The 24,835-nt window shown below is 40.3% G+C and overlaps 1 protein-coding gene across 1 annotated transcript; it reads right to left on the reverse strand.

Moving 5' to 3' along the window:
* Positions 1 to 10,201: 10,201 nt before the first annotated feature.
* RWDD3 (RWD domain containing 3) lies at positions 10,202 to 21,398 on the reverse strand. The gene is made up of 4 exons (XM_058842997.1): positions 21,083 to 21,398; positions 15,254 to 15,732; positions 14,419 to 14,534; positions 10,202 to 14,320 (listed from the first exon to the last, which is right to left on the reverse strand). Exons 1-4 carry the CDS (start codon positions 21,165 to 21,167, stop codon positions 14,206 to 14,208), a joined length of 795 nt encoding a protein of 264 aa, XP_058698980.1. The 5' UTR covers positions 21,168 to 21,398; the 3' UTR covers positions 10,202 to 14,205.
* Positions 21,399 to 24,835: the final 3,437 nt, after the last annotated feature.

Below are 24,835 nucleotides of genomic sequence, written 5' to 3' on the forward strand. Positions count from 1 at the left end.
CATCAGCATAGAGGGAGCTTTTAATGGAAGAAGATGGTGGATTTGCTGTCACATTCTTCCCTCCCTGTGGGGAGTGGGGCTCTGTGGTTAACATGGCCAGAAAGTCCCTGTACCTCACCTATTTTAAGTGATAGATGGTCTTCTCAGGAGAAGCCAGTGCAAGTGAAAAACCAAAACAACATGGACCAGGGAGGAGCCTTTCTGCAGATACTGCCCATTCCTTATCCTTGTTCTACAAGCATCCAATTTGCTTACAGGGAACAAGTGTTGAGACAGACAGGACCCCAGTACACTCCAACCGGTATTTCTTAAGCTAAGCTGAGTTCAAAAATTAGCATTTCCTCTAACTCAGAGCAGGGTACTCTAAGAGCTCCAACTCAGACTCCAGCTAACCCTGGCATCACAGTGCACACCGAGAGCAAAGCGCTGTGTGAGAGTGTCTGCCCGCTTCGCTTTGAGCTGTTACTCCTATGGATTAATACAGAGCAGAGCTCAGAAATGCGGCCTAGAAATCACAGGAACAGTAATGTCTTCATGGAAAAAAGATGCTCAGAATGTATGCAGTGTAAAAGTCTCCAGTTATGTTATTTAATACATAAAAATTGCCCAAACTGCTAAGCTAGTTCTCACTGAAATCAGGTGAGTATTGCCTCTGCATACACATCTATACTGGCAAACTACAATGTACTGCATCAAGTACAGTCCTTTTGCCAGTACCACAGGCCAAATCTTCATACACTGCAACTTACAGTGCAAATCAGTAACCCTTCTGTCTATTTTTTAAAGCATTTTAAAGCATTATTTTATTTTTATTATATATTAATATATTATTTATATTATTATTATTTTAAGGCATTATTTTGCAAATCTCACTCTAGCATTCAGTAGGATAGCACACATAGTCCCATCTTTTATACCAGGTGTCCCAAATACCTGGGGGATTAGGGAGACACTTAGCACATATATATAACACTGCTGCAATAGCTGGACTTCCCATATTACAAGCAGGTGAAAATAGCAACTAGTTTAAGAGCAACAACAAAGCACACCTTCTTAGCACTATAGAAACTACAAAACACTAATGAATGTGTTGAATGCATCCCTTAATTATATAAAACTCTGCAAAGAATAACATGATTTGAATTTATTATTCAAATGCTTTTAATTTATAACAGATTGCTACTTCAAATACAAGTATTAAATCTCTATTAGATTTGTTGAGGTAATGCACTAATATGCATGACTGAGATCTTAAATTCCTAAGCAGCAATAGTGTTGGCTAGATGCAATAAGGATTACCTTAATTAAAACACTATCCTCAGCATCTCAGAAGATTTAATCCAAATCTTTATATACGGCACATTCATTATCTATCTCCAGTTAATAAAAATATGACCTACTTTGGTTACATTTTAGAATTTAATCTTGATTACCATTTTGTTAATAGAAATAAGATACTAAAGACTTTAAAGACAAGCCAAAAGCAATTTTGCCAGCCTAATTAAAATACTATTTAATGGCCTCAGAAGGAGCTTTATATTTATTCATAACTGTGGATGTAGACTTTTTAGAAATGTTTTTAAAATATCAAATTAGACAACAGATTCCTAAAAATATACCTAAGAACAACAAGTGAGATTTATAACCAACGAGCTCAAAGCAGAGCCTGAAGAGATTCAGAGAAGAGCTCCTAAACCCCACAGGGACACTTTGGAACACGCGAGCTGTTCTGATAAGCTCAACAAGACTCTGCACTTCTGTAGGAGGAGGCCCATACCATGTGTCTTTGCAGAAGCAAGGCTTAAATTAATCATAACACTTCAAATGTAGCGTCAAGTTACTGCTAAGTAGTAGTTTCCAAGGAGACATGATGCTTATCAAAATACTCCAATGCACTGCAGGCTGCCAGATCTAAGACAGTATCTGAATGGTTTAGTGAACTTCTTAGCACAATGCAGCTTATTCTGCTTTAAACCAGGGACACAGCAGGCTCAGCAAGAAGGCAAAGTTTTTTGAGGCAAGGGGAGCACACATCCACACCATAAACCTTCTCCTGTACATACTACTGCCATATTAAACAGGATAAAACTAGTAAAGAGAGATCACAGGCAGCCAAAGCATGTGGTCAGAGCCCCCTACAGCGCCACCACTTCCCCAGAGCCACCCATTCACCTCCTTGGATTTCTCAAGCTGAAATTGTCCTTTCACAGCGTTGCTCAGCAAAATGTAGCCTCCCTGTACATATCATATTTTCCATACAGAAAGGTTGGACAAAAGCATGCATCCTACAGAGAGCACATCCTTCAAACTCCCACAAAGGTGTCACCTACACTATCCTAAAACAAAATACTTACTTTTGAAGGTACAAATGTCAAGTGATGGCTGCATTCAAAGCCTTGTCCATCTATCACCCAACAAAAAATTCTAGCCTACAGAGTTCCGCTTGAGAAAATTAATTCAGACTGGACAGCTCTAGCTATTACTGGGTTTCATTTGTTGGAAGAGTCTGAGAGATGAAAGAATCTTGTTGCTTTCAAGGAACACAATGCTTATGGCTTTCTACTGAAAGTGATTATCAATTCACACATTGAAAATGAGAAAGCATTCTGGGTGAACAATGCCACAAACCTCTCACCAGGGTTCTCACCACAACAGGCAATTCCCAGTTTAATTAAAGTCAGTACACACTGTTTTCTCTTGATCTCCCTCATGTTGAAGCCACCTGCTCCAACAAGGGATCCAAGCAGTCAGTGGCTACACTTGAAGTTTACACAGGTTGTGAGACCAAGAGACATGAGTGATGCTGCTCAGAGGAGGCTGCAGGGAGACACAGAAGCCTCGCTGCAGCCTGTGGTCTCCACTCACGCTTTCTGCTCTAACACACTGTGTTCTGTCTGGCACTCTCTGATCCATTCCCTCACACTGGTTTTAGCATCAGTTTCTAGTCCAATGTCTTTTTCCTCCTCCCTCATTTAGGATTTTGACTCTATTTCTTCTCTATTTTGTAATTCTTTGCTGGCCCCTTATCAATAAAAAGTGTCTTCCCAACTCTCAAATACAGTTTCAGGAAAAACCAAAGGTAAATATGCACTTTCATAGTTGGAAAGGGATGCACAGGATCAAGTCCAACTCCTGGCCCAGCCCAGCACCATCCCCAAGAGTGACACCATGTGCCTGAGAGCATTGTCTAACAGCTTCTTGACCTCTGCCAGGCTGGTGAAGTGACCACTGCCCTGGGGAGCCTGTTCCAGTGCCCAAACACCCTCTGGGGGAAGAACCTTTTCCTGATATCCAACCTAAACCTTCCCTGACACAACTGTGGGTCCTGTCACTGTCACCACAGAGAAGAGATCAGTGTCTGCCTCTCCTCTTCCCCCCATGGGGATGTTGTAGACGGCAATGAGGTCTCACCTCAGTCTCCTCCAGGCTGAACGTCAATTTTGCTGCACTCGGTCTAACAGCAGCAGCTGTTGCCCAGAGCTATTTTGACTGCCATGTGCCCATGACCAGCAGCATCCTGTCCTGTGTCTCTGTGGGTCCCCAGCTCCACAGCTGCCCAGGGCATCCACTGCCATGCACACCCATGGGGCTGTTCTCCACACCACCCAAAGGCTGATGGCCAAACATGAGGAGTTAATTTTATAAAAGAGACAATTTTGTAAGCCTGAAAAAACTGATGACATTAGAAAGCTCATTGTAAATTTTACATAAAGAGGTCTTGTCTCTTTATCATGTACATAAATGTCACCCACTGGAAGACTGTTGTCACAAATGTCTCCCATGAGTGCCAGATCTGTCTGTACACGGCACATAAGATGCTTGCTCTTCTAGTATCTGCACTTTTCAGCAATTATTAATTCCTTAAACATTTAAAACAGACCTTTTCAATTGTGCTTTCACCTCTTGAGGTCAATGAAGAAATCTCAGCTTGTGTGGCTCATAGTCCCCCTTTTAACATTCATTTTCAAAGCCATATAAAACACCCAGACAAACCAAGAGTCAAAAGCAGACTCCTGAGGCTAAGATCTGTTTTTCCCCAAAAACTCTTCCGTATGTTAATATAGAACCCTTTTACCAGGCTTCATGCATGAGACAAGGGATTCTAAAATATTCCTTATCTCAGGGAAAGCACAATAGTCAGGATTTTTCCCCTTTCAACTCTCAGCTATTCCTCTCCATGAGACCATAGGCTGCAAAGATGATAAGGAGAGTATTCTAGCAGATCTACCCCTCTCTTTCTCTATTATTAAGAAAGCAAAAAAAATAAAAAACTCATTACTACCAAAATGGAGGCAGGCATTTTGTGAGATAAGCCACTCCTCCACATCATGTATTCCACCAAAGGGATTCATACAGGGCTCAGTATCTTCTAATGGTTTCATCAGTTAACATTAAATTGGTTTCAGATAGGAAAAAATAATTTTCCTTGCACTGCACTAAATAATACGCCTTTACAGAGACTGCATAAACTACATTTCTGAAGAGGAACAACAATTATTGTTCCATTTCTGTAAGTGACAGATTGACAGTTACATCCCATGCTGTCAGTAGTATGCTGTCTAGTTGACTTTCACCATTCAGTTATTTTCTTACTGCTTACAAATGTGAAGACATTTCATGGTAAAAAGACAAAAGGATGGTGTTTTGTAGCACAAAGCTCTGGAATTAAGGTCTTCTCATCCTCAAGACAGCAAGACAGTCCCTTGTGTCAGGGTTAGAAATACCTTTATACACAAAACCACTCATGTAACTTGGACAGTTGATGGGACGTGGCACATAATGTATGTGGGGTGACAGTCAGGTGTCCCCAGGCACTGTCAGTACCAGCTCTCACGCAGCCCAAAACCAGCTCTGATACCCACCTAACCCCTTGTGCCTGTCACAAGGTGGCCAGGAACAACCACGGCTGGGAACAGCCTCTGCTCCTTTCACCTGGACAGAAAGGACATCACTTTGTTTCTTCCAGCCCCAGCTGCCAGAGCCACTTCCTCAGTTCTGGGGCCAGCCAGATTGACATCTTGCCCACCTGGTGTCCCTTCAGCCAGCAGCTGCACCAACACAGACTGCAGGAGAAACCCCGGGAGAACACTGCTCGCAGCATGTGCCTGCTCCTGGAACAAGCAAACCTTTGCTCTCGTCTCTAGGTCATCACTGGCAAATGGAGACACTGAGTAACACCCAGCCTGTCCTGACCACAAGCACCCTCCATGGCAAGTATTGGCTTTACCATGCCAGCTACAGCTTTCCAGGGAAATGACACTTCATCACTAAAAACCTTAGGATGCTACCATCACAAGTCAATCACTACACCTTTAATTATCATTAATAATTAAATTGTAATTAATAATCACTAGCCCTTTAATTACCCTCCTGCCTGCATTCACTACACAAGAGGTTGTGAAACCAAATGGACCAAAGAGCAACGTTAACCACTGCACATTTCTGATTTTTTACCATATTGTGTAATGATCCTCCAGAATTCCCAAAGCTTCCTGTTCTCTGAAGAACTTCAGTCTTTGGTTTATCAGTGCAACATCCGCTCTTCTTACTTTGTATCCTGTTGCTAAGAAGCTTCCCCGTCCGACCATCCAGGAGCCAGTCGAGCAGTCCCTCTCGCACCACCGGAGCTGGGACTGAGGCCGCTCTGCAGCTGCACACCCCACACTCAGACACACCAGGCTTCCTTACCCCAGGCACACCCAGCGTCCCCAGGGCAGAGTCCCAGACCTCCTGTTCCCGAGAAACATTTAACCATCGTGCAATAACCAAGAAACAAAGTAAGAGCTGGAGCTGGTGCCTCCCAAGAGGGACCCCGAAGAAAGGAGCACCAGGTCTTTTATCCCCTCACAGGCCTGGGGGCCGTGGGCTCCTGCCGTGTCCCCCAGCGTCCAGTGGGTCAAGGGCCCTTTGTGCTGCCAAGTGCCGGCAGTCCAGGCCCTTTTCCTGGGGCTTGGGCTCACCCAGAGCTCCCTGCACTGAATGAATTCCTCAGCAAACCTTTGGAGCAACTCACACCATGCTGGACCTTGAGTGGTGACCTCAGGTTTACTGATGGTTATTTGCTCTTGCTCAAATGTTTCAGCACATTCCAGCATCCCTTCTGGCTTTAACAGGGAAAAAAAAACTAAACCAAGCCAAAAAGCAGCCCTTACCTGTGCAGACAATAATCTCTGAAATACATGTGCACAATCCAAAAGCTATCACTTCAGATTGCCACAAGCTATATTTTACCATGAAAGTAATCTTTTCCCAGATTGTTCTGGGGTTTGCTTGTGGTTTGGTTTTGCAACTTATGAATGAGGCCTACAGATTTGTAAAGTTCCATCACCCCTTCATGGTATTCCAGAAGTATATCCCTTTTCTTTCTGCTATCAGAAAGTTGGCATAAATGGAAACTCTTGCTGCTGGCTAAGAAAAAAAAATTGAATTCTTATTACTATTCAGAAAATTCTGACCCACCCCCCCTTACTGCTAATCCCTACAAAATACTGGATAACAGGAGTTATACTCACAACTTTCTGCTGTAGTTTATTCCACAGCAGCTGAAATTTTCTAGTGCTTGTTGCAGTGCCTTAATGACTTAATAAGACATTTTTAGGGAGCTGTAACCCATTCCTACCTCAGGATACATAAGAAACCTAACATTTAGAATTTCTCTTAGAACTCTCTCACATTCTACCTAAAGTAGGAAAACTTTTGCTGATAAACTATTATCCACACTCATTTGTTTCAACTTATCAATGAATTTCTGGAAAAGAATCCATAATTACATAAGCAAGAATCAATGTTTTTTTCCCTTTTTGTCACAGCTATTGCTAACAACCATGCAAAAAAATCCCAAGGATTAGCTTTTCATTGTCCCAGCTGCTCAAAACTACCCAGTTTTCAAAAACCAGTGTTCTCCAGTACTGAACAGTTTTCACCCTCTACAATCACCACCTCTCTTTGGGTATGATTACAGAATTTCAATTTTGTTACCTTTTCTAATAGATTTGATCAGTTAAATAAGAGCCAGTACCAGAGCTCCTGTGGATTACTGACAGTGCTACACAGCGAGTAGCCCAGCTTTCATGACTGTTGAAAAGCTGAAACCCTAAAAAATGTCAGCATGCTGCCTGTGCTTCCAAGCTTTGCCTTTAGCTGTCCCCAATCTTCCAGCAAAAAAAAAACAACCTTTAGTGCCAGCAATCAGGCACTACTGAGTAGAAATACCCGTTCTTCTCTGCTAAGCACTAACATCAGCTTCTACCAGAACTCGGAGAGATGGTAACTCTGGACCAGTGGGGGGACATCTTTATTCCCACTCTGCTTTATGACTCTTCTTCTTGTGATATTTTTTTTCTCAGCTCCAATATGTAAATGAACAGCTTCTCCTGAGATTTTATCTCTGTTCCATTACTTGTTTTAAAAAGCATTCCCCTGCTTCTTCAAAATTAGTGTGAAGGAAACCTGTAACATCTTTTAGTATCGTAAGAACAGAATTCATAGCAAGCAATTGCCATCTTCCTTCCTGTAGCTGCTTTCAAACTAATTAAAAAATTAAAGGGGGGGGGCGGGGGGGGTGGAAATAAAGGAATCTGGTGCAATGCTGGCAGAGAAGACACACATACTGAACCAAGTACTGTACAGGCCAGAAACTCTGATTGGCACCCTCACAACCCAGCTGAGTTTACAGCATTTGGCTCCTTGTCAGGTAAGGGTAACCCTGAAGTTCTCCTTTGCCACATCAGGACCTCAGAAACATGACTTCTGGATCTCTTGTAGCCATTCCAGTGGAGCGTTTTCTTTCCATCCTGTGTTTGCTCTTACTAGATGTGCCTTGTCTAATTCATGCTTAAAAGCTGTTTCTTAATTCCATAGCAAATCCTTGATCCAGAATAGATTTGCAATACTTAAATCTTTTCAAGCCACTGACCACCAACATCACCCAAAAATCTTCTTAATTTATGTAGAACTGAAATACACCATGTTCCCAAGACACTAGACACTATTTGAGCAAGAACCATCTAAAATCTCCATAACAGTTGTCTATAGTATCAATGCAGAAAAAGTCTTGTAAAAATTAAACACTTACCTTTATTCTCTGATTCCACAAATAAGCAGAACCTTTTTTCCCCAAAAGTGATTTGTCAACCCCCTTGGCCCTTTCTTTCCAGAATGCCCAAATTTTGTAGAAAATCTGCTCCTGGGAGCTGCTAGTCACCTTTTCCATGAATCTTCCCAACTGCTCGGAGCCACAACAGCCTGGCTTTCAAACCATAAGACTTTTGGAGTTTGTTGCCTCTACAAAGTCTCTGTCATTTCTGAGTCATTTGAGGACAATTTCTAAGAACTGCACTAATTTCTTCATGGACAGCCTACAGCTCTTGAGTGAGGTTTGTCAATTCTATACTTGTGAAAACTTCCACTACTTGTTCTCAGTTCTACACGCCGTTTCTGCTGAAAAGAGAAAATTACAATGAAGCTGCATATTTATTTCAGAATTTCTACTTGAAGCTTGAATACAGTAGCAACTTCTTTGCTCATACTCCCAAACTTCTTTCCAGAAAGAAATCAACACAAAACCCCCTTCCTTTTGGCTTCTCTGAGAGCCACATCACCAGTGTTTTTATTGCCGTCTGTTCCTTTCTAACACCTCCACTTCCACCAAATAAAAATCAGCCTCTGGCACAGCTCAATCCATACAGCTCAGCTTCTTTCAGCATCTCACGTGGACAGTGTTCTCACAAGAAACTAAGTTATTTTACTTCAAAAAAGAACTGCTTTTTATTTTATCTTGACTGAAAGGTAGTCATAGCACCATCTCCCATAAAAATCTACCCTGCCTCTGTATACCAGCACAGATGAGCAACTGATCAGTGACCAACAAAATCATTTTCCATTGGTCTTTTTTCTAAGTACAACTAAAAAGTGGTTAAAGTACATTGAATTTACCACCTTCAGTCTTAAAATCGTGGCACTGATTTTGCTGTGCAGTGTTCCCTGGGATTTGCACATGTGCAAACTTCAGCTTATTACCCTCCATGGCACTTACATGAAAGGAGTACCAGAGAGCTTTCCTGATGTAAAGCTCAGATCAAGCAGCAGCCAACCATTCACCTTCTGCATTGGTGGAATTCACTCCATCGATTCTCTATGCGAAGTTCAAGAAATATCCAGCTAATCCCTTCAGTGGCAATTAGATGTTGTCAAAAGTGGTCCCACAAAGGCCTGGAGAGCACCCTGCCTCCACCCAGCTGGCACTGAGATCTACTGTAACACTGGGCTGGCCTGTTAAACTCAGCTCCTGAAAACTCTGATCATTGGACAGCCTCCCATAGCTGCAGGAATGTAAAAGTTGACAATAGGAAAAGCAGCACAAAGTAGAGTTACTGTTCTCATGCAGAGACCTTTTGTAACAAGCCTCACCCTAAAGTAACACTTTGCAATCAATTGTAATAGGTAATAATGTATACACAGAAAGAATCATAAATATTTAGAATGGGAAATACTAATAAAATATTGACCCAAATTCCATGATCAGCTATGTTCTAACATAGGATACAAATAGATTACAGGTATCACATTAAGAAACACAAAGAAAATTCAGTAGTGCAGCAGTTGCTACCTTATTAGCATAAAATTAAAGCATCTGAGTGCATAATTAACTCAGAACATTAAGGGATTCGTCTTTAGAGTCCAACAAATTCCTTAAATTAATGTCTTTCAGGCAAATTTTTCCATCACCCTGAAGACTTCTCTTCACTGCAGGTTAATACTTTGAAGTTAGACAACACAAACTAATACAAAAGCCAATACATGAACACAACACAGAACAATAGCTGCAAAATGATACCAGCATATTTCTATTCCAAGTTCCATTTAGGTCTATATTTAAGAACATAAGCAATCATAACTCTTGCATAAGATAACAAAAAATTAAGTATACATACAAAATATTAAACCATAACAGAGTGCTGCCAGTGTTGCCTGTGTTATACACAGTAAGACAGGAAGATAATGCTTAGTACTACTGTAAGATATATTAAAGTTGATTCCAGCAATTGCACTATTTCATAATATAAGCAATTTCAGTCTCAAACTCTGGCAGAAATACAGTGAGTGCAACATTTCATCATCTTATTTCAAATGTACTATAGCATGATTATGTTTGTATTTTCACAGATAAAGCTGAACAAATCAAGGGACACTAGGCTTTAAATCATCCATATGTAGAGTTTATTAAACTATTTTTAAAAGAAACAACATAAACAAAATATTTTTTCCACTATGAAGTTTCTTAAGGCTCATTACAGTATCTCTGCATATAATTTATACTAATCTCAGTGGGTTTTGTGGGTCATTCACACCAGAAGTAAGAGACAAATGCTCTTATTATAGGAAAATGAGATGTAACCACAAAAATCACCCTTATTCACAAAAATAATCAAATATATTTTTAGTTACTTTTTAATTCATTGTATCAAGGATTTTTATATGAGCTCTTACAGTGTCCTGTCCTCGCTGTAACATCACAAATCCGGGGGGGGGGGGGGGGGGGAGAATTAATGAGACAGAGCAAGTATGAAAACCAGACAAATTCCCAGTACTGATGATGTCCCCCATTTATTTCCCTCCTCTGGATCATTCTTGTTTCATGAACCTTTTTTTGTTTTCTTCATAATTAATAAGCCAAGGTATTCAAAAAGACCAATCAAACCTCAGTTTTGTCAAAAAAAAAAACAACTTTATTATTCAAGTTGTCAGCTCTATTGCTGAACTTTCATTTTAGCCTGATTTTTAAAGGAAACACAGGCTTTCATTTTAGCCTGATTTTCAAAGGAAACTATGGTTATACATTTGTGCTGTCTATACAGAAGCATGCATATTTACCACAAAGTTTTCCAACAACTTCTGAATTTAAGTAATTTCAATTAAAATGAGAGGTTAAGAACCTGAAAGAAACCAAGTACCTACAACTTTGATGAAAAAGGTAACAGGTGAAAAAATGCTATTCACACTTTAAAGATCCACACAAGTAATCAATTTATGCACAATTAATACCAGGTACAGGGGAACCCACCTGGGAGAACACCATCAGGAAAGTATCTCCTGCAGGGAAGGCTTCGTGTGTACTATAGCTGAAAAACTAGCAAGGCCACAGGAAACAAGGCTTTACTGACCATGCTGTTAGAAGACACCATATCCACAAGAAAACTAGTTTCTAATTTGTTAAATCACCCTTAATCTGTGGATTTCTTTTTCCTTGCAACTGAATTGTCAGATTCCAACAGTCACTTACACTTTACTAACTTTTTACACGCTGATGCATTTTTTCCCCTGCTTCTTGTTCTTCTGTATCTGTGCATTTTATTCTTCTGTGTCTGCTTCAGCTCCCTTGGAAGGCAGAACATGCACCACAGGACCCATTCTGATTACTTTTGTGCCCCAGAGGCTCGCAGGCTAGCTCATCTCTTTTTACAATGAATGCAAACAAACCATCAGTTAACAGACAGCTGCAACATCCTTTCAAAAGAACAGCCTTTAAAAATATTGTTTACTTGTCTGAACAGAAGATATCCTCCTACCCTTCAAAATAAGTTACTGATTGATAGGTAGGAAAAAGCATTTGCTTCAACAGAATCAGACTGACATCAGTTTTCATGTTCTCTGCTGTCTGAACTGTATCAAGCTGATCAGATTTGTAATTCTCCTGAAGCACATCAAGCCAAGCTATAAACTCTAGTCCTTTCCTACAGTGAATTTGTGGATTTGTCCAGTGTGAGCTAGTGAATAACAAATTCAAGTATGGTAAAAATCCATTGTATGAACTGCATTTCCATCTCCTGAAACACAGCTTCTTACAACTTCCTTTGGCAGAAAGACGAACACAGATCAGGAGAGAGCTGCAACTTCCCCAACAGTCATTTTCTTTTTAATTGGCTGTTGCAGAATGCCAGGTCCAGCCAAACAGCTGACCAAGAAGGCATCAGGCAAAAAAAATGAAAAAAAATATATGGGTTTATATTCAAGTGCAACTGGCAGCCACTGACACCATAAATGGCTTTTCTAGTAGGGAGGAAAACTTCAGTAAGTCTGCATCTAATCTTGCAAGAAAGATGATCACAACAACTTACACCGCAATTATTTTTGAAGTCATGTACATCTGGCCAAATCTTACAACATTTAGTTTCGCAGAGAGATTATGTTTTCTTATGCTATATGTGCATAGGCCTTTTCTTTAGTTTGATACTTGTCACATCTGTCACACAGTATAAGGAGAGACCTTCTGCAGTTTTTCAAAACTTTATACTTCATTGACATACTATTTTTCAACAATTATTTTACCTGAGAACTGCTCGGTTCTGAAAACTGTAATTTAAAATACATGTTATTTTAATATTTTAAAGATACTTCTGTTTTATTCTTCTTTGTAAAAGTAAGAATTCATTTTCACATGCACTTAAAATGATAGAAAATTAGATTTCCTGCCTCTCAGGAAGCCATTTCAAAATAATATACAACAGATTTATAAAACCTGTTCAACCCAGTCTCTTTTCTGCTGAGCCTGAAGTGCTATATGCAGTAAACATGAAAGACTCATTAAGAAAAACTTTGCTATTATCTCAGTAAATTAGCACCAGTGTATAAAATAACATGCAACGTACATATTTGAGAAACTCTATATTAGGAAAATCATCAAATTCCTGAAAAGCTTCACAAGCTTTCAAACAATCTACAACCCTTTACGCATCTGGTATATCAAACAGTAAAACATAAAAATCTTCCTAGTCTGCTTCAGCTGCTTTTCTAGAATAGATAGAGGTATGATCTCATGGTCTGAGCATGAAATACAAAATTAGATCTAACATAATGTTTTGCCAAACCATACTTTGTACTGGTCAAACACACAAATTGTACTGGTCTTTCCCCAGTACAATGGAAATAGATTAGTTTATACTGAATTGATCAAATCTGTTTAATTACAGATTACATGAGACATTTGGCTTCTGAAGAGAAGAGACTGAACTTTAGAGAGCAGTAAAGCACATGTTTAGCTACATGCTAAAGCCAATTGAAATGGCAAATGGCAGAGCTAGTTACTAAGAAACTCAAGATTGCAAAATTTTTATTACTGGATAACTTACCTAGTCTTGTTAGAGAATGGTTTCAGATAAAACAGAAACAAAAGAACACACAGTAATCGTAATAAATAAGTATCTAATCCTCCCTAGGTAAACAGAACTTGCACAATTCATAAAATTATGCGTATAATTTGTAACACTATACAGATGTAAAACACAGACTACTGATAAAAAAAAATTACAGGATGGCCAAGGCCAGTGATTGATCCGAAAAATCCCAAATAAACAAACAAACAAAAACAACTTGTCAGGAACCTTGAAAGATGGAAGACTGAAGTCTGTATATATACTGCTCTAACAGTTTAACTGAATCAAGACATACAAAGCTGCACAGACAGTAAAATCAGGTAAAGTGCAAAAAGACATCTGTAAACTATCAAAGAAACTATTACAATCTGCTTTACCTCATCTTTTTATCAATTTAAATCCTCCAAGTGGGTTTTTTTAGAAATTTTAGAATGAAAACTAATATTCAAAGAGACACTTCTCAGGTTTTTTTCAGGCCCCAAGTGACATGAGCTTTTTCTTCAAATCAACCATCGAGCATTTATAGTCAATTAAAGGGAGAATGAAAAATTAGCAAATGAACTCCTGAGGGATATTAAGTATATATTAAGTATATGCTGTCCTCACATATTCAAATGTGTGCTCGCTATGTTTTCTTATGGAAATATCTTCATACAGTCTTCCAAAGCAAAATTAATTATGCTTTCTAACAGGCCATTATCGACAAATTCAACCACAAGAGAGAAGAAACAGAACACTGAAAAACAGGAACTATAAAACAGAGTCTGACTAGAAGACTATTTTTTTAACATTATTTCTTCCCAATCTCTCATGCTTGCCATGCAATTATCACAATCAACATCACACTGCTTTGAAAAAGTTATTAATACATAAATGTCAAAAAATATCAATTCTTAATGTATTAATTGCCTTCTTCTTGCAAGAGGATGACTACTACTGGTAATTTTTTTCAGAAAAGCTTCAACATTGTTTTGCCACATTAGTCCTTTTATCTTCCATCAGCATCTACAGTCAACTACTGCTTTGGTCAAAGGTCCAGTGGTATCGTTTAATTTTATTTTAAGAGAGAAGGAACAAACTCAGAGAAAAGAGTTGCAAGTCCTGCAGTTTCAAATTCCTTTTGCAGCTCCTCCAGTGCTGAATATTCTTTGACTTCAAACATCTGAAACCTACATTGTAAAAGGGAAACTCATGAATATGCCTGGATTTGTCAGAATGTAATTATCGATTCTGTTACTTTTCTATCCACAACAGTACTAAATTATACCTTTTATGCTGTGACTGTACTTCTATCTCACACAGTACTCTCATCATTTTCTCTTTGCATTTCTTTCCACTTGAGTCCACATCTACCTTAGAAGTTTTCTGAAGAATCAAGTACTCCTAAATGACAAAAAAAAAAAATATTCCCAAAATATTAAATGTCACCTATGATTTTCAAAGTTTAGTAAAATGAAAAAGCTCACTCAAAATGTAGTCTTTTTCTTAGAACATAGCAATCAAATTTTGAAAGTACCCATCCCAAAAAGTGCATAACTGCTTCTATTCATCAGTTTTAAATTAAGTAGGCCTAACTGATTAAGAGAACATGAGTTAGAAAAGCCAAAACAGTATTACAAAACATCATCACAAAAACCCACCCAAGGCAGTGGAAGTTTTTACATACAGACAAGAATTTCAAAGCCCAGGCATGCACTAGGAGCACCATGTGGTTTTAAGTCAAGGAAAGAAACAGTTAGCAATGAGTTAGAAATATATCTGTTATTAATTCCTCACCAAAATTTTTTCCACTTTCTGGGGTATTTGGGAAATACAGGAAACTGAATCTAGGCATATTAAGGTCAGGAAACAGAGGGATATGGGGTTTTAAATCCAGTGGGGAGCAAAGCAATACAGGGCACAGGTCTACAGGTATCACTGTAGATGGAATAGAATGCTTTCTTTTTTTTAAATACAGAATAAAGTTGCTGGGTCTTCCTACTCTCATAATGATCAATTTGCTTCCAAAATTGTTAATCTTAGAAAAACACACACAAAATATTCAGACATGGAGGTTTCAGTGGTAAATCGATAGACCTAGTCAACATTCATTGTTCCTGCACCTTAATGCTGCTCCTATCACCCTGAAGAAGAATCAATATTATCTTGCCCATGAACATCAGTCTTCCAGTCAGCCTTAGATCTGAAGCCCATTTTTCCACAGTTTTCACATATTTTGCCTTTGCTCTCATGTGATCTAAATGCAAAAGGAGCATCCAGATACCATCTTCTGTTCCTTTTGACAAAGTAGTTTTTTCATTGCAAACTGCTGCTGGTTGCTTAATGACATCTTTAAGATGCTGCTGTACCCAAAGAATCAGATCGTGTACCATGGGTTCAGAAAGATGCTTCTTTGCTTGTTCAAGTAATTTCTCTTTCACATCCATACACTGGGCCCTTGTAAGCTGGTCTGAGTTAACAGAAATATCTGGCAGAGCTGATGGGTAATTGACTGGTAAATGAAATAACAGATTTAAAAGTACATCTGTGTCCAGCAGTTCTTTCACACCGATTTGAATTCTAAATGAGATTCCATGCGTCTCTGGAAAATATAAAAAAAAAATAAACATTAATAGTTTGCTTGAAGCTGAAATACATATGTATCATTAAATCACCTTATTTTCTTTAACAATTCAACTCAAATAACTGACATTTCCTATAAAATAAGAGGGGATTTTTTTTTTCTGCAGCTTGGGGGCTTGCAACCAATGGCTCAAGCTATACCTGCCAGGAATCCTGAAATGAAACATTTCTGTACCATAGTAAAGGAAAATTAACACATTCTAAAAAGCATTCACATCTTTTGGCTCTTCCAAAGTCTAGACAAGCCAATAATAAAGAATTGTCTCTCTCAAACACATAATTCAGCTTCCACAGCTCAGTAGCAAGGAAAAGCAAGGACAACTGAAAATAGAGACTTTTCTGGACAGACTCAGCACTGCCCCAAGTTTTCTCCTAAAGAAATCTCTAAGATGTCTAACATCAATACTAATGTAAGAGAAACAGACTTGCACCAGGTATTTTTTAAGACTATCATTCAAAAGCAGTTTCATACTAAGCACAGACTTGGAAAGAAAGAAGTTAGATTCTTTGTCCCCTACAACTTGCAAAGAAAATACACTTAAATCTTTTCTGCCAGCTCCTATACAACAATTAGACTGACATAAGGAAAAAATCTCTGTTGGACACCTGACCCTAGAGACTACATATATTAATATGCATCTACTCATATTAATGTATGTTTATATATCTTCATATATGCTCAAAATCTGTCGTAGGTCTACTTAAGACTAGAATTATTTTCAGAGTGAAAAGGATACACTCAGTATGCAGCAGGAAAGGCTAAAGACCACATCATCCTGATAAATCATATAATCAAAGATGCTTAATATGAAAGTTATGTACAGTATTTCATGAAATAAAACTTTCTTAACTAGAAAGTTCACAGAAAAACAATACAAAACTTGAAAAAGTGAAAAGTACAGACAAAGTCCTAACCTACTTTCACTCCTCTGCCATGAAGTAAGAGGGTATCAATCAGACAAAATATGATCTTCTTCAGATATTCTCTGCTTCACCCCTTTGATGCATTCTAAACACTTCACCCCTTTTCTTTCAAAAATTGCTAAAATGTCAGGTTGAGTCACTCTATGAGGGCAGGAGAAGCCAGATTTGAAAGGCAGATGAGAGGAGAGCTGAGTTTCAGAGCAGGTTTTTTGAAGTGACTTGCACTCTTCCCCTCCACCTTACCTTACCTTCCTTCACATAACAGTCAGATGAATTATGTTTGATTAGTATTGCTGATGCCACTAACCAACCTCTCACAGTGCCTCTCACACAAAATGTATGATTTTATATTTGAAACCTACTAAAACGGTGAAATAACCTGAAAATTACTTGGACAGACAGAAGTACTTTAGAGAGCTTATCCAAGGGCTTGTTTCCAAACCTCTTTCCTGGGTCATACAAAGAACTCTCAAGGTCAGAGAAGTCACAAAATAAAATCAGCAAACCCTCCAAACCCAATAATCAAATTCTAGCAGTAGTATAAAGAAGTCTCCAAATATCTATAGACCATCACTACCTAAGAGTCAAATCCAGTGGTGAAAGCAGCAGATGCAATTCCAGTGAATTCAGCAAAATCACACCCAACCATGTCTGTATTTATAGGCACCACATGTCAAAAGAGTCACTTCCTGCCAAGGAGTTTGTCTTCAATCCTTCAAGACCCTATCAAAGGTTCCAGACTACTTTCAAGACAAATGTATTCCTCAGAAAAACATCAGCCTTGGAAGAGACCCTTGCACATAGTCAGTAGCTACAGAGGACCTCAAACCTTCCCATTCCTAATCCCTGTCTTCTGCTACCCTGCCAAATGTTTTTTCCTGGGCCCCAGCAGCAGCAGCTCCTCTGCCATTACACCGGGCTGAGCACACAATTAGAGACACAGGCAGAAAGCCTGTCCTGCGTGTCCTGGGGCCCCCAGCACCCTCCTGGCCACCACGGAGGTGTCTGCACACACAGCCATTGCACCAGACACAGCTGCTGCCCCGTGTCCCTCTCAGGGCAGCCCCACCAGGTACACAGCCAACCGGCATCTGGCTGAATGGGGTGAGCATTATTGTACTCCTGCCCATGAATCACTTTGTTTTAAACTATGTTGCCCAAGAGACTTTAAAATGCACAACCTATATAAACTGAAAAATACTACTCTATCACCAGCTTAATTACAGTGACAGAAAAACATGTTACCTTTCTGATAATCCTCCTAGGATTTTTTCACTAGCTTGTCACAACAGATCTCACCAACTCAGAAGTAACAGAGGCATAGAGACAGGCCAACCCGTGCCCCTTCGACAAGGGCCTCCTGCTGCAGTGATCTTATTCTTAAACCTGCAAACATCTCACACCTTTCCCTGTGATGAACTAATCTGAAGAAAGCAGAACAGCCTCACATCCCAAGGTGTATCACCCTGAGCCATCGGGAAAACCCCAGCCGTGCTCATTTACATCTGCTTCAGACTTACTATTAAAAAGAAGAATCAGTTCATAACCTTTGCAGGGCTACAGCACCTAAAGTTTATTTAAACCTTGCAGCGTCCATTTTCTGCACCAGTGCTGCAGACACCGGCAGAACAAAGAGCAAACCACCGGCGCCCTGCGCAACCTGGCTCCAAAGAAATATTTCCTTTGTTTGCACATGCTACAAGGGCCGAGTTGTCTTCACAGCAACATGGTGATTATTTCTGAAATAAAAGGTTGGGTATGACTTTTCTGCTGGCATTTAATGTGCTAATCAGACTAAACTCAATACATTTTAACTCATTTTCCCCCATAGCTGCATGCTTATCAGTATATTTAGCTCTAGCATACTTCAGATTTTTTCTTATGTTCCATGTCAACCAGACAGATATCCCCCTCCTCTCCTGCCCAAAGGCATTTTATGCAACACATGCAGTCTATTTTTAAATTCAGAAAATGGCACCTACTAACGTACAAGCTTAGAATATCTAAATATATTTTTATAGCAAGCTTGGTGAACAGACCAAAAGAGAGCAGATTAACAATTAAATTATGGATTTCTATCTGTAACACTAATCTTTGCAAATAGATACGTAAGGTAAAAAAGATATGCTGTAATTAGTTTATTTAAATTCATCCACACATCAGTTTTGATAAAAACACATTTTACATGCTGAATACTTCATTGTTAAATTCCAAAAAGCCAAAGCCTTTACCATACCAAGAGACCTGTAAAAGCGTTCTTACATTCCTCAAAACCATAAATCCCCAATGGCCTCCTTTTTGATCCCATGGATCTACACACAAATTACTCTTAATGTCTTAAGAGATTGCATAACACAACAGTTTTCCTGGAAGTTATGTCTGTGCACCCTTTGTCAATGACAATTTACATGGTTTGAAGAGATAAAGCAAATATAAGCTGTAACTGGAGCAAAAGTTAATTGTATACTGACTAGAGATTCTGCAGCTCCAACAAAGTAAATTCCAAGAGTAAGAAAAATACCAGTAATCATTGTTGCAAAATAATCTTTTCAGTTCCAGCAGAAAACTATGTAAATCAATTAAATATACCTGATCATACCACATCATGAACACAGCCTGGTTAAAGGCCCTCCAAGATCACAAAACATCAATATAAATAAAATAGCCTACTCCCATTGTCCACTTGTGGCACCTCACTTCATCTCCAGGAAGGTTTCTACAGCTTATAGATTTTGATAACTTATAAACACAAAATCATTTTCCATATATGAAGCACAGAGAAGAATGTGCCTATATTTCTCAACAGATTTGGAGGAACAGACGTGTAAATGCAATGTTCAGATATGTTCACGTTTTTTAAAATTAACATCTGATAAGCCTGGATATTGCTTTTTCAAATTACGCCCAAAATAACATTCTTGAAATTTTTCACTTAAAAATAAAGCTCAGTTGAAACATTTCATCAATCATGTTTTAAAAATACAACCCTAAAGACCAATTTAAAAAAATAAAATGGCAGAATTACATGCCTTCACTGGAGCAGAAGCTGTCTCATGTGTATCTAGATACAAAATTCTGGTTTTAGATTACTGTGGTTAATTGTGCTCCCTGCAGACACTGATGCCTTCATCCAATCTCTCCCCTCAAGCACAGTCACCTACAATAGGACAACTGCCCAGGACAATATCCAGATATTCTGAATATCTCCAGTGAGGAAGACTCCACAAGCTCTCCTGGCAGCCTCCAGCACGCAGCCACCCTCACAGTAAAAAGTTTCCTTATCAATCCCAGTTCTTTAGGGCTGAACCCAGACACGTGAAGACAAAATCTGACAGCAGGCCATCACATCCATCTTCAGCAGCATTCCCCAGGACTTCACTGCAGTCCAACCAGCAGGAAGCTGCTCCCTGTCCACCACTCTGCTGGGGAGCCAGGCAGAACTCTTCAATAGCTCACAGACACTGGGGACTTGTGGAACACAACACAGGCATACTGTGTGTAAATGTGCATGTGTATTTCTCTCCAACAAATATCTTACTTGTCATATCTGTGGTAGGCACTAAGCAAGATTTACTAATGGTTTGGATCTGAACAGACACCAGCACTTGCATATCCTACCTGACATTTAAGCCTGACAGAGCTTCTACTGTACACTGGAACTACTGAGATTTATTCTCCCTTGCTGAAGGCACATCTTCACAGCACCATACAGCACAGACTGATAAAAGCCATCTCTTAATACTATGTTCTGATCAGTGGCCACCACGGCCGGTGCAGAAGCCATGAAGACATCGACACTCCCTGCACTCCTTGCCTACAGCATCCAGCAGCTGATGGGAGCAAGTACTACAAACCTGATCATTCCACCCACGGCAAACACGACACATCAGCCTCAGTACCCTGTAAAACCTATAGGCGTACACATCTTGAGAAGCCGGAGAACATCTGGCATGTCACGGTTCCCAGGGTGTCAGCTTACCCCAGAAAAATACAGAGGTGACCTCTTCTCATGCACTGCAAGAGACGTACCCTTATTCAGTATTACCGGATAAATACCTGGTCTTGTTAACGCTTACAGGATTCACCTGCTTGTTTACCCAGAGAACAGCCAGGCCGCCGGTTCCCAGCGCTGCCCCTCGCTCGCCGCCAGGGCACAGCGGGGACCCTAGCTAGAACCGAGCGGGGCCCGCCGGGCTCCGTGCCCCACGCGAGGCCGGCAGCACACACACGCGGCGGGGCAGGGACAGGCTACGAGCGGCGGCACCGAGCGACTGAGCCCGTTCTGCCCCGGGGCTGATCCCTGCCGTGAGCGGCCCCGCAGCGCTTCCTCCCGGGGCTGGGCCGGGGAGAGCCCGAGCAGGGGGCAGAGATCGCGGCCGCGTCACCTGAGGCCGCCAGCACTTCGCAGGCGCCCGGCTCGCAGTAGATGGCGGCGAGCGCCGACAGCTCCTCCCGCGCCAGCTCCGACATGGCCGCCGCCGCGCGCCGCCGCGCCCCCTGCCGGCCGCGGGACCTGCAGCATGGCCGCCAGGGGGCGCCGCCGGCCCGGACCGCGCCGCAGGGAGGAGAACAAAATGGCTGCTCCGTGCGGCCCGCAGGCAGCGCTGTGTCCCCGTGCTCGGCTCTGGCCCGAGGAGCCCGCGCCGTGTCCCCGTGCTCGGCCCTGGCCCGAGGAGCCCGCGCCGTGTCCCCGGCCCTGGCTCTGTCCCGAGGAGCCCGCACCGTGTCCCCGGCCCTGGCTCTGTCCCGAGGAGCCCGCGCCGTGTCCCCGAGTCCGCCCGGCCCTGGCCCAGGATGTGGAGCCGTTCGATGATCTGACACACACGGAGGAAGAGCCGGCTCGGCCGCGGGCTGTACACGACCCGGGTCGCAGCCGCACACACACCTGCTCGAAGGGTTACTAGAATATAAAATAATGTTTCTTATAATCAACTGCTGTGGCTTCGCAATCCCTTTTACCAGCCCTCAGACCGAGTTTGTGCACTGCCCACAGAACCACAATGATGCCCGAAAGATAGGCTGGAAATAAATCCCCATAGACCGATGTCTATAGAGCAGGTATTTGTTCATTGCGGCACTGGAGGTGAGGGGGATATTTCCACCTAACTCCTTTGTCCACTCCACACCTTTGTCAAGTGCCGTGACAGTATAGTAAGTACAGAAAGTATTGCTTAGTATCACTATGTGATAACACCACACGCCTGAACTAATTCGTATAGTATGATCTCATGGTTATTTGATAGTTCTTTTGCACTGCATTTGCATCTCCCCAATTCGGAGGTCGTGGGGGTCTTTGATGAAGGCTTCTAAGGTCTTCTTCACATCTGAACTTTCCAACTTTGTCTTCAGAGCACGCGCAGTTAGTGTTCCTTGGTCTGTCTGCTCTTAACTGGCCTAAATTCTTTGTTTTGTGGCTCACTGGCTCTGCACTTGCCAATTTTTCATTAGCACTATACTTATCTACCTCTAAATCTATCCACCTGGCAAGTTTTTTCTTCTTTTTTTGTCTATCCAGCATTGAGCAACTAGTTAGTGATACACTAGCCATTACATTGTATAAAAAGTTATTACCATCAGGTTATATAGGTATAAAAAGATATTATTCAGATTATATAGGTATCAGGTTATATAGATATATAAAAAGTTAAGATTTAGTTTATATTGATATCAGGTTATATAGATACATCAGGTTATACTGATATCTTATAACTCAAGCTATATAAGCACCTTGAAACTTTGGTCTAAGTTATACAGGCATCAATTAACTCCCGGGTAAAATAATCCAGTGTCTTCTATTATTACAAAATTCCTTTTAAAAGCAAGGGCTGGGGGTGGTTACTTTTCAGGAGAATATATCCTGCTATTTCTAACCCCCTAACTTGTGTTGGAACAACAAGAACTATGAGGTGGCTGAGCAGGGGAGGAGGAAGATGCTGTGAGGGAGCAGCACAGCCGGGCTGCTGTCAGAATGAGGGCTCTGGTGGAAATTAGCCTTAGAAGTGCCTCCATTCTATTATTAAGAACTTCCTTACCCCGGTCTTTCCCCCTTCTCCTCTCCCACTTTGCATATTCCATTTTACATGTTTAAATAAAAAAGTCGATGTAAATGTCTTTTGAATTGACACTATCACAAGACATGGAGGTCTCTATGAATAAGTTACTGCACTCTGACATTTGGAAGTCATCAAATGAGACAGTATAATGTCAGCTTGATATTTTTCACTCTATGAAAATATCAGCTTCATGTCAAAGATCTAAATTCCATCTTAATGTAATAAATTTTTGTGTATTCACAGACAACTGAAAATGCTAAATATTTAAATTTGAAATGAACATCTACAGTTACAATCTGGCCTTCACATTGCATTATTATGAAATTGTAAGTCAAGATCTTATTTCCCCTCTTTATTTCTTCAAGCATTGAAGTGTTTGATAGAATTTTAGCCATATTCTCTAAATGGAAACTTCCCCATCAACATGTGGCAAATAAAAAAGAAAAGTCTTGCTTTTTCAGGCTATATTAAACCAGCTCCTATATTAAACATCCTATCACAAAATTATTGTGCCACAAGTATCTTCCACTTTGCCTGACAAGGCAAACAGAATGCAACCTTTCATACATAGGTTAGATTAATCTTCCAAGTGTTATTTGCAAAAGCAGTATCCTTTGCCTTCCACACACTATAATTACAGCCTCGATTAGCTGTTGTTTCAACAACCACTAGTGAATATATATAAAATGGTGCATTTAGACTGTTTTTTCTCTAACCTGAGTGGCAAATCAGAGGAGGAGTAGACAGACATTTGGAAAAAAGTAAATTTGGAACATCCATCTGTATCTTTTTACCATCAATTCCATTTGCCACCTCCTCAATCGTAACTGCAGGCGGTGCTAAAAGCACATCCTCCAGAAGGCATTAAAGGACCACTAGGAAGTCTAGAAGTCACTGCAGTTGCCCATTTGAGGCTCACAAGACCAACACTAATGAGGAACCCATAACCACAGCGAAGGTGACAGGTGACCAGCGCAGCACAAACCACCTTTTTGGCACTGCTGCAGGACAGCTGCAGTGCCCATACTTTCTGATACAAGAGTGCTGCCAGCTCCAATGCAGCCAGAATGGCATTCTTACCAATCACAACTGTCCTTACCTGAATTAAATAGCGCCACATTTTCAGAGACCTGAGAAAGAAGCTACCATTTCTCTAATAACAACTGTAAGTGGTACTGCAGTGGTAGAAATCTTACCCAAAGTGGCTTGTACAAAAATAGCAGGGAGAAACCAACAGGAAACGTGTAAAAATCTCTACAATAATAAACTAAGAGACAAAAGCTTGAAGAAAACAGAAAGAGAAGCAACCCCAATAACTGTGAAAATACATGATAAAACATGGAAGCATTTCTCCCCCCAGTATTCTTAAGTACAGCTAGCAGAAAAGTTTTCTTCTTTTTTTTTTTCCTGTGGTTTTTTTACAGTAAACAAACAATTTACATTGCAAATTAAAGCTGCCAAAAGTTGCATGGTTTGCTGTAACATTAAATTCAGAATTTTTATGAGGTTTTGTTTTTCAGTTCTTGAAAATGAGGTAAAAAATTCTCATTGATATATAAAAAAAGATTTTAAATTTGAGGGAAAAACAAAGGAAAAGGAAAAACCTTTTCTACTACTTTTCCTTGTAAGTATTTTACAAGCAAGTTTTTCAAGGATTTGTGATCTAGCAGTGCTTTTTAAAGGCACTTGCATTTATTCTCCATGCATCAAACTGCTCAAAGTCAATTCCCTGAGACACTTAATCTTTTGGCAGATGGAAACTCATTTTGAAAGTGAACTAATGATCAATTAAAGCATTAGCTATTTCTGCAGACAGGAGGCTTATGGGGTCATAGTCTTCAGAAGCTGGAGGCAAGAACAGCAGCATGTTTAGCAAAATAGCTAAAACTTTCTGTAGTTACCAAAAAAAATTGGCAAAACATTGGAAAACAAAAAACATTAGTCTTTTATTTTTTTTTTTCCGATAATACATAGAAAACAAATGTGATGGCTTCTATTTTATGAGAGAAGCCATGGTCCAAACTGAACATCAGCAAAAGAAATAATCTAATCTTTTAAATTTTCTTAATGCAGCCTAATAATTAT

The sequence above is a fragment of the Poecile atricapillus genome, chromosome 7 (assembly GCF_030490865.1).
Source record: "Poecile atricapillus isolate bPoeAtr1 chromosome 7, bPoeAtr1.hap1, whole genome shotgun sequence".
Classification (NCBI taxonomy): Eukaryota; Metazoa; Chordata; class Aves; order Passeriformes; family Paridae; genus Poecile; species Poecile atricapillus.